At 44.3% G+C, this 10,237-nt stretch overlaps 1 protein-coding gene across 1 annotated transcript; it reads right to left on the bottom strand.

Moving 5' to 3' along the window:
• Nucleotides 1–4,273: 4,273 nt before the first annotated feature.
• Nucleotides 4,274–4,618, bottom strand: LOC143563149 (uncharacterized). Its single transcript, XM_077050759.1, has one exon. The coding sequence runs from the start codon at nt 4,616–4,618 to the stop codon at nt 4,274–4,276; it is 345 nt and encodes a 114-aa protein (XP_076906874.1).
• Between the last annotated feature and the right edge of the window lie 5,619 nt (nt 4,619–10,237).

The raw sequence follows: 10,237 nt of genomic DNA, 5'->3' as shown, positions 1-10,237 counted from the left end.
CAAGACCGTAACGTTGACGCTGCCCGCCGATGGAAAGAAGCCTGTGAGAGGAAGAATGTCATTCGTGAAGCTGACCGAGCATAAGCTCAAAAGGATAAAGACGATTTAGCCCGTGCCCAGGAAGTCAATTCCTCGTTGGAAAATCAAGTGGCCCTTTAGGGTGCCCGAATTCATGATCTTGAAGCGGAGCTAAAGTTGCAGAAGGAGCAAGTCGAACTTAAAAAGCAAAGTGCTGCTGAAATCCAAACTGCCTATAACTCTCTCCTTCAAGCCTATGATGAAGCCACCGCGGAATCAAAGGGGTTCCGGGCGCGGGCTGAACGCGCGGAGCAGGACCATCAATGGTTCCTTACTCGGGGCGTTGATGCTATAAGTTATTTTTTATTACTTGTTCTTTCACTTTCATTTTTTGATACTGGGAACTTATGTTTTTGTCCTAACAGGTCGTCCACCATATCAAAGGAAGTAAGGAGCTGAATGATAGTTTTGCCAATCTGATGGCTGCTTCCTCTTCACTTGGGCGTGTGACGGGCTTTTATGAAGGGATGAACTATGCTCAGAGCAATCGCACATTTAAAGATCATCCACTTTATGGTGTAAATGTCAAACAAGGTCGTACTAATCGGGTTAAAGAGCATGATGATTTGGCCTTCCTTTACAAGATATGCTCCCGGAATTTGCTTCTGCGGATGACGGCTTGCAACTTTTGAAGATCTATCTTGGTGAAGAGTCTGAGGATGATTCTTCGGACGATACTTCGTTAAAGGCTCCAGAGGACCCATCGTCCTCGAATCCTTAGTATAGGTCTAGATGTTTGTAACTTGTAGTTTTTCCTTTCTCTTTTTGTAATTATTGTTTGAATAATTAATGAGGAAAAACTTTTTGGCTTTTGTGGACATTCAACTGTTTAGAGAAAATATCTCTAAAGGATATTTTTGAAATTTACAACTTTTTGAAATGCTTAATGGTTTGGATAATGACGTGGTGGAGAGAGAAGCTCGTTGAGGACAACTGATAAGACGTGTCTGGCGCCTTATGACAGCTTGTTTTCATTATCTTGGATTTCCCGCCTGACGTGTCAGCCATCTGGTGGTCCGCGGTTTCTCTCTCTTCTGTCACTTTATGGATCGCATTAATTACGATGGGTATAAATATAACCCTTGTGACTTCCATTTAATCTTTATCACTTTCAGATTCTCTCAAACGCTCTAGACTTTCCAACCTTCTCTGAGATTTCTTCCCCTTTTCTTCATCCCTCTATTATTCAAATGGCTAAAGAAAAGAAAAGTACCCCCACTATCGACGAGGTTGAAGTCTGCCTTAAAGAAGAATATTATAACGACGTTGTTAACGTATATGGATTGACGACGGAGTGGGAACCGGAACGTCCTGCTAGTGGTTCAATTGCTACGAGTCCGCCTCCGACGAAAATGGCTGTATACATAGACCACTTTACAACAGGGAACTTCCGGATTCCGGTGACCAAGTTTGTCGAATCGATCCTGACGACTTATGGGATCCATCTCTCCCAGATCCATCCTTTTGGGATGTTGAGGATTCGGCATTTCGAGTTCTGTTGCCAATCTCGCAACCTTAAACCGACTGTTGGCATGTTTGCCGTGTTTTATAAGATGACTTTTCGTGATGGGTGGTACAGTTTTGCATCCATCGAGAAAAGGACCATAGGCACGGAGTGGCTCCGTAGCCTTCATGGCTGGAAGCCAAAATTTTTCTGGATCCGAGAAGACATCATTCCTTTCTAGATGACGAAGCGTAAGGCGGACGCTCCCATGCCTGTGGTTCCTGCCAGTGCTCATGAGGGCCAGGCGTGGTATAAGACGCTAATATCCACGCCCACTCCCCTGCGCCCAATTCATGAAGGGGCAATGGTGAGGGCCAAGATGAGCCGTTTGTGGTCATTCCCCGAGTTGGAACCATATTATGAAATGACCAACAAGAGTGAGCTTCGTGTTATGTCAATATTTTTTTTAAAACGTTTAATTTCTGACTTGTTTCATTGTTTTACAGGTGAGGGTTCCGTCTTCAGCACTTTATTGGATCATGAAGGGGGGGTGATGGTACGTCGTCCGATTGAACCTAGGGACGACTCCTTTTTGGATCGAACCCGCAATAATTTTTTATTCCCTACTGCCTTTCGTCCGGAACCTTTGGTTTCCGAACCCATGTATGCCAAAGGTGAGAAATATGTTCAAGAAATCGTACTAAAAAGTGAGGGCATTTTGCAACCCCGATCCGTAACTGCTATTACTTCTAGCGGAGTGGTCGTACTCTTTTCATCTAGTGAGGAGTCATCACTCTGTGAAGAAGTATACTCTATTGATGTTAACAAAGCTGTGGGCTCTATTGCAGGTCTTACCCGTCAACGAGCCACTTCTAGTCAGGCGGCGGGTCAAGACGACGTTGATGCTGCTGTGGACGCCAAGGGTTTGGAAGCTGATAATATTACCACTGCGGGTAAACGTCCAGTCGTTGATGCGGACGTTTCCAAAGTGGTCGGGAAGCGAAAGGTTAATCCGATCACGATTACCTTGAAAAAGAAGAAAATATCTAAGAAGGCCTATCCTACCGCCTTGGAGGCGCGTTTAGAGCAACTTGATGTTGAAGACCCTTCGTTAGGTATGCAAAACCTTTCTTTACTTTGTTATCTTATTTGGATTGAAGTATTCCTAACTCTCCATTAATGTTTTTAGTGAGCCTGGATAACCTTTCCGAAGGTATTTCTGGTTTGAAAGACTCCCCTCTTCGTCCGCCACCACCGCCTCCTAATACTGCCAAGGATCCGATAATTGTGGCGGATGATTCGCCCTTAAAGGATAGGGGGGTCGACACGACTGATCATGCCAAGGTGTCGCCCTCTTATAATGTTTATCGTTTAAGAGATCAATGGGGTATAAGCATGTTCCCTTATGCTTCCCAAACCTCTCCTACTCCTGAAGAGGAAGACCCTACCCCGCATCAACCTAATTGGTCTTTACGTCGGGATTTGACATTCCGTGACGTGGACGCATGTTATGAATTTCTGCGGGAGAGTCTTCTGCATGGTGAAAAGGAGAGACGTCGCCTCAGTATCCGGCAGGAATTGCTGAACTCCCACACTTACTATGTGGCAAATTCTATTTCCACTACCCATGAAATAACTAGAGATTGGCTGGAGATGAATGAAGAATGGGAAGAACTGGCGGCCTCTGCTTCCGAGGCTAAAGAAGAGGCTCTTAAGGCTATCAATGAAGCTGGAGGCGGAAAGGGCTGCTCGATCCGCTGCTGAGGAAGCGAGGAGTGTTCTACAGAAACAATTGGACGAACAAGCTAAATTGATGAATGAACAAGCCAAGTCACTGGAGACCCTTCAAGCTGAAGCAGCTTCTAAGGACAAGCGTCTACTTGACCTTAATGCCAAGAACCGTGCGCAAGCCTTGGAATGCGCCGGTCATAAGCTGGAACTTGTCCAAGCCAAAGCGGATCGAAAATGGCTACTGTCGGAAGCCATCCCCAAGGTATATATTTTACTCTTATCATAAATTATCTAAATGTTTTAGAGTTACTCAAGTATGATTGTTTCAACAGGACATCGCCGATGTTCGGGCTAGTGATGAGCTTGGGAACTGCGTTGCTATCCTTCTGAAGGCTTCTAAACAAGCTGGTCGCCAACTGGGCTTACAAGAAGGTTATCAATTTGGTTCAACTTCCAAGCTTCCTGAAGAATACATCTTAGCTGGTCAGGATACAGCTGCCATCCTTAAGCAGAAAACAAAGGACTTCGACTAGTTGAAATTTTCTTTGACGGATCAGATTTCCGAGCTTGCTGATAAGGAAGACAGCATCCAGCAATTAAAAGTTCTCCTTGAACTTGATGAGGAAGAAGAAGATGCGGGAGATGCGGAAAATGCGGGAGGCAAGGATACGGAACACGAAGATGCCGCACCATAAATAGATCTTTTTCTTTCTTTTTAATTAGGCTTCTCCTCCTCTTGTAATCCCTTTTTGTATAAATAAATAAGGTTTATTATTATATCCGGCACACTTTGTTTATTTTTTATAATATATGTGTTTTCCGAGGATCTTCTTTGTGTATGAATAAAGGATTATATAATAGTACAAGTCTCAATGACTGAAATGAAAATTTTCATAACTGAGGCATAAGCCAAATTACAAGAAGCAAAAATACATAAGTTGTAAATATCCAACTAGGCACGTAGGCCAAAAGAAAAAAGAAAAACAAACTATATGTAACATTTCTTTAGTTGGGCCCATTCTAAGTTCTTGGGATCTCAGTCCCATCCAACTTTTCCAACTTGTAGGCCCCTTTAGATAAAACTTTCCTAACTTTGTAGGGTCCTTCCCAAGTTGGGGCCAACTTGCCTGGAGGTTCTTGTCCGGAGGCCTCGTTGTTGCGGAAGACAAAGTCTCCCGCGTCGAATTCACATCTTTGGATCCGCGAATTGTAATATTTTTGCAACTGTCGTTTGTAATTATGCTCGCGGATTGATGCTAGTTCTCTCCTTTCCTCGAGGAGGTCAAGGTTCATCCGGAGATCATGATCATTATCCTCAATCATAAGAACTCTGGCAGATGGAATACCAATCTCAGCGGGAATCATGGCTTCTGTGCCATATGTTAAACTGAAGGGGGTTTCGGAATTACTGGAATTCTTTTGAGTGCGGAAGGCCCATAATACATGGGGCAATTCGTCCACCCATCCCGTTCGTTTCATCCCTAGTCTCGTCTTGATTCCCTCTTTGATCGTTCGATTGGTTCTTTCGACTTGACCATTCGTTTGCGGGTGGGCTACAGAGGTGAAGATTTGAAAAATGTGTAATTCTTTTAACCATTCTTGTAACCCACTGTCCACGAATTGTGTTCCGTTGTCACTAACGAGCTCTAGGGGGAGGCCGAAACGACATATGATAAATTCCCACAAAAATTTTTTAACACTCGCTGCTGTTATAGAAGCAACTGGTTTGGCCTCCACCCATTTTGTAAAGTAGTCGATGGCTACTATCAAGAATTTGACCCATCCAGGGGCTTCAGGGAATGGTCCCATGATATCAATAGCCCATTTTTGGAATGGCCAAGCTGAAGTGACTGGAACTAACTCGTTCTTTGGTCGTAGTGTGTTAGGGGCATGTCGTTGACAAGAATAGCACTTTCTGATTTCATTCACTGCATCCAAGTGCATCCCCGGCCAATAGTATCCGGCATTCATTAATTTCGCCACGACCATGCGCGGGCCAGCGTGAAGACCACAAATGCCTTCGTGAACTTCTCTGATTAGGTAATTCGCGTCCTCGGCATCCACACATCGTAGTAATGGTCTGAGGAAGGAACGTCGGTATAAAACACCGTCAAATATCTGATAGTTCAAGGCTTTGTGCTTTATCTTCCGGGTCGCTGCCTTTTCTTCCGGAAGTGCTCCGGATGACAAATATGCTATTATGGGTGTCATCCAGGATTCTATTCCCGTTTGGATCACTAAAACTTGATGTTGCGGAACAGACGGGCGATCTAATATTTTGATGCGGATGTCTTTGGCAAAATGTTCGAAGTTTGTTGAAGCCAATTTACTGAGAACATCCGCTGATTTGTTCTCGCTTCTATTTATATGAATGACTTTGCAAGAAGAGAATTGGAGCATCAGATCTTACGCCTGTGACACATATGAAGCCATAATATCATTTTTTGCTTCGTATGTGCCGTTAATATGTCCCGCAATCAACATGGAATCCACTCGGGCTTCCAAATGCTTAACCCCAAGCTTTTTAGCTATCCGTAAGCCCGCCAAGAAAGCTTCATATTCTGCCTCGTTGTTGGTACTTTTGAAGTCCAACTTTATGGCATATGTAAACTCATGGCCTTCAGGATTGACTAGCCTGAGGCCTGCGCCACATCCCTCACTGCTTGAAGCTCCATCCGTAAATAAGGACCAAATATGTCCTGATTCCGGAGGTGCTTGGGGTTGTTGCTTGATCAAACATTCTTTTTCTTTGTGATGTGGGACCTCTGTCACGAAGTCCGCCAACACTTTCCCTCTGATTGTTGGCCTAGGTTTATATTCTATTGAGTGTTCACCTAGCTCGATGGCCCATTTGGCCAATCGTCCAGACAATTCTGGCTTGCTGAGAACGTTTTTGAGCTTGTATCCGGTTAAGACATTGATGGGGTGCCCTTGAAAGTATCTTCGGAGACGTCGGGCAGCATAGACTAGTGCCAAAACAAGTTTTTCCAGCATGGAATATCTTGTTTCTGGGTCTAATAGTGTTCTACTGACGTAGTAAATTGGTGTTTGAACATTCTTGCGATCTATCAGAAGGACGGCCCCGATGGCAATGTCTGAAGCTGATAGGTATAACATTAAAGGTTCACCCGCGTGAGGTGCCGTTAACGTGGGAAGTTCCATCAAACATTTTTTAACCTCCAAAAAGGCTTGTTCTGCCTCCGCGATCCATTTAAATTGTGTTTCTTGAGGCAATTTCTCATAGTTGAAATGAAAGGATGAGACTTGGCTGCATGGTTTGCCAAGAATGGATTCAAAGCGACCAGTCGACCATTGAGTGTCTGAACTTCCTTGAGGGAAGACGGGGAAGGCATGCGGGCTATTGCTTGAACTTTATCTGGGTTAGCTTTGAAGCCCGCGTCCGTGACAATCACTCCCAGAAACTTTCCTTCTTCCATTCCAAATGAGCATTTTGCCAGATTCAGCTACATGTTGATACCTTTCAAGGTTTCGAACGTCTCTTCAATATCTCTCAACATCTGGTCTTCCTCAACACTTTTTATTACGAGATCATCCATATACACTTCTACATTCCGGCCAATTTGATCTTTGAATGCTATGTCCATTAATCGTTGATATGTGGCTCCCGCATTCTTTAGTCCGAAAGGCATCATTTTGTAGCAAAAGGTGCCGTGATCAGTGCGAAATGCTGTTTTATCCTCCTCGCCCGCTGCCATGCGGATCTGATGGTAGCCCTTGTAGGCATCCAGGAAGCATTTGAATTTGAATGGTGCCACAGCATCAACCTTGAGATATATTTCGGGTAAGGGATAACAATATTTGAGACATGCTTTATTTAGATCTTTGAAATCGATGCACATCCGCCATGACCCATTACTTTTGGGGACAAGAACTGGATTAGCAACCCAGGTCTGATAACGAATTGGGCAGACGATTCCAGCTTGTAAAAGGTCCTGGACTTGCTCATTCATTGCTTTTGTTTGTTCCGGACCCATCTTACGTTGTTTCTGAACAATTGGCGTAAATAACGGGTTCACCCTTAATTTGTGTTCCGCAATGTTCCTCGGGACACCGGTCATATCCGCGGGTTGCCATGTAAAAACATCAATATTCTTTGATAATAACTGTTTCAAGAAGGTCCGTAATATCTCGGAAATAGCAGGTCCTATTGTTACAGTTTGATCAGGAAATTTTTTGTTCAAAACTCATTTCTCTGGTTCAGTCTTCATAGTTTGTTTTGGAATCTTGCTAGGTTTTGAGCTCTCGGTTGCAAAGCAGTGCCGATTAACATAAATTATTGCTATGCCAGTGTAAGTTGGAACTCCTACTGCACCGTGTGCTGTGGACGGATGAGCGTTGAAGTCACCAATCGCTTCTCGTCCAAGAATAATGTCATGTTTTGATGTTGCTGGTAAAACCAGAAATTCGACCTCTTCAGTCCTAGAATGAATTCCGTCACTTAAGGTGACTGGGAATGAGATTACACCTCGCGGATGCATTATTTCCCCTCCGAACCCCGATACTAGAGCGTGGATGGGTTTTAATCTTTCCTTATCTTCCTCGTCAAGCTGTTCAAAACATTTTTCATACATAATGTACGAAGTACTACCGGTGTCGAAGAAGACGTATTGGGAACGGTAGTGTCCGAATTGAGCAGTGATGATCAAGGGGTTTTTGTTATTCGGGACCCCTTTGATTCGAGGAAAAATCACTGGCTCATTCTTCCATTCCTCATCATCAGACTCCTTCCTCTTTTTCCTTGTATCGTACCCGCCTTGTATCATATGGACATTTAAATCTCTGACTTGCTTTTTACTCGGACCCTGGATATCCTGTGCGGGAGCTTTACCATTGTCAGGTTTCCCACCTTTTACCAAGTGTCCAAGTTTTCCAGACTTTACAGCCGCTTCAATTTCATTTTTTAATGTTCTGCATTCATTCGTATTATGACCAATGTCATCATGATACGAACAACGCTTTTTCGGGTCAAGGAATGATCTTCTCGTCAGTGGATGCGGTTTTTTAAAATTCACATTCTCCGTGGTGAGAATTTCGGTGGGAGTCTTTGAAAGAGGAGTCCAATTATTGGGGCCTCGGTTCGAGGGTCCCGTTTTGTTTTTATTGCCTATGAGGGATCGTGCATCAAATGGTTTTGGTGCTTCCGTGCTTGGCTGAAGTCTCGACAAGATAGGGTCTTTCGCCTGTCTATTTGGTCTCGGGGTTTGGAACTTGACTTTAAATTTCTGCTTTGAGTTACCATTTCTCAATGTTTTCTTAGTGTTCGCATACACCTTTGCTGCAGTCATGAGATCTTCCCACTCTTTTGGCATTCCATCTCTACCAGTAAGTGTGCGGACTAAATCATCACATCTGACGTTTTTGCGGAAGGCACCGCGGAGCATGTCTTTACTAATTCCACCGATGTTCAGGCTCTCATCATTGAACCTGGTAATAAAATCTTCTATAGACTCGTTATCGTGACGAACGACATCTAAAATTTCTGACTGGTCTTGCGTATGCTTCTATTGCTGACTGAACTGTTGAGAAAATTTCTTCACCAAATCGTCCCAACTAGAAATTTCACAGTCGGGTAACTTTTCGAACCACTCTCTTGCTGCCCCTGTTAGTGTCAACGCGAACATGTGACACCAATAGGTAAGCGTCCAACCACTAACACCGCCTACCGCCACAAAGTTCTGGAGATGATTACTTGGATCAGTCATACCGCTGTATTTACCTACTGATGTAGGTATTTTAACATTAACGGGAAAGGGTGTTGTGGCAATACTCGCTATGAATTTTGATTTTTCTGCGAAAGCCGTGGGGCGGTATGGTTTGGTGAGGTCTTGTTCAGCATTGCTATGGTACTCGGTGTGGCGGACTGTGTCATGCGGACGACTACTTCTTGCCTGTGAGCTCATCCTACTATCCCTGGTATACATACTGTAATCTCCCGGGTAATAAGATGAATCGTAACTATCAAACTCGTCCAAATAAGATGGTATCCGCATGTTTATGCGAGGACGAGGACGTAGCCTTGGTAATTCGCCAAACTCTGGCTCCGCCTGTTGGCTGTAACGAATCTGACTTCCTCTCACTATTGGTCGAGGAGAAGGAGATCCCCTAGGGGATTCCTCATAATCCAAAGTGCGAGCGTGAAGTCGTTCGTTACGTTTTCTACGCTCGTATTCAGCCACCAAACTTTGTTTTTGCACGTGGAGCCACTCTTCAGGAGTTAATGCTCCTCTGGATCTAGAATTACGTTGATGAGATCTCGCGATGTCAGAATCGCCTGAATCATTTTCCAGATCCAATTCTGGCTGTTTCCGGCGAGTCTCATTCGTAATTCGTTTTTGACCCAAATTAGAACCTTCCGGTGCCGAGGCACATCCCATGTTTGTGGGAGTGGGACCAGTTGGTTCCGTGACATTTTCTAGGGTAAAACCCCCAGGTGTCACCTCAGTGATTCGTGACCCCGGAGCAGTGATACGTTCAAGAGCACGGCCACTCGGAGTCGTGATACGTGTAAAAACAATAAGACCCGGAGGTGCTTCTGTGTTAGTTACACGTGAATCAGGTGCAGGAGTTCCCGTCGGCCCTTCGGGAAGTTTACTCATATCAAACGAACCAAAAAACCAACGGAGAAAAAATTATGCAGGTCTAACACCAAAACGGATGGCGCCAATGAAGAAACACGAATCCGATCCCCGGGTATGGGTCCTGGATCCAATGAGTCCACAGGGTAAAGTACGATAATTACAACTAGGATATGAGTATGACTACCCAAAATCCAATGATCGGAACCTACAAAACAGACACCGTGAGTCTCATTACAGGAAGGACAAGAGGGGGGGGTCTTCCTGTAACCACCCTCCGGCGTGAGAATCAGTAACGTTCGTAAATGGAGAAAGTACTGAAGTAAACAGACTAAGTGTAGTCAGAATGTAAGTCAGTGAATGAATACCTCATACCGTTTGACAAGGT

The sequence above is a fragment of the Bidens hawaiensis genome, unplaced genomic scaffold, assembly GCF_021521415.1.
Source record: "Bidens hawaiensis isolate Kalapana, Puna unplaced genomic scaffold, B.hawaiensis_p1.1 tig00021325_1, whole genome shotgun sequence".
NCBI classification, from domain to species: domain Eukaryota; kingdom Viridiplantae; phylum Streptophyta; class Magnoliopsida; order Asterales; family Asteraceae; genus Bidens; species Bidens hawaiensis.
The sequence above is the reverse complement of the archived record's forward strand: the minus strand, read 5'-3'. Positions and strand labels throughout refer to the sequence as shown.

Excerpts from the sequence above, each read along its gene's own strand:
- LOC143563149 (XM_077050759.1), bottom strand. The coding sequence starts at position 4,618 with ATGATTCCCGCTGAGATTGGTATTCCATCTGCCAGAGTTCTTATGATT.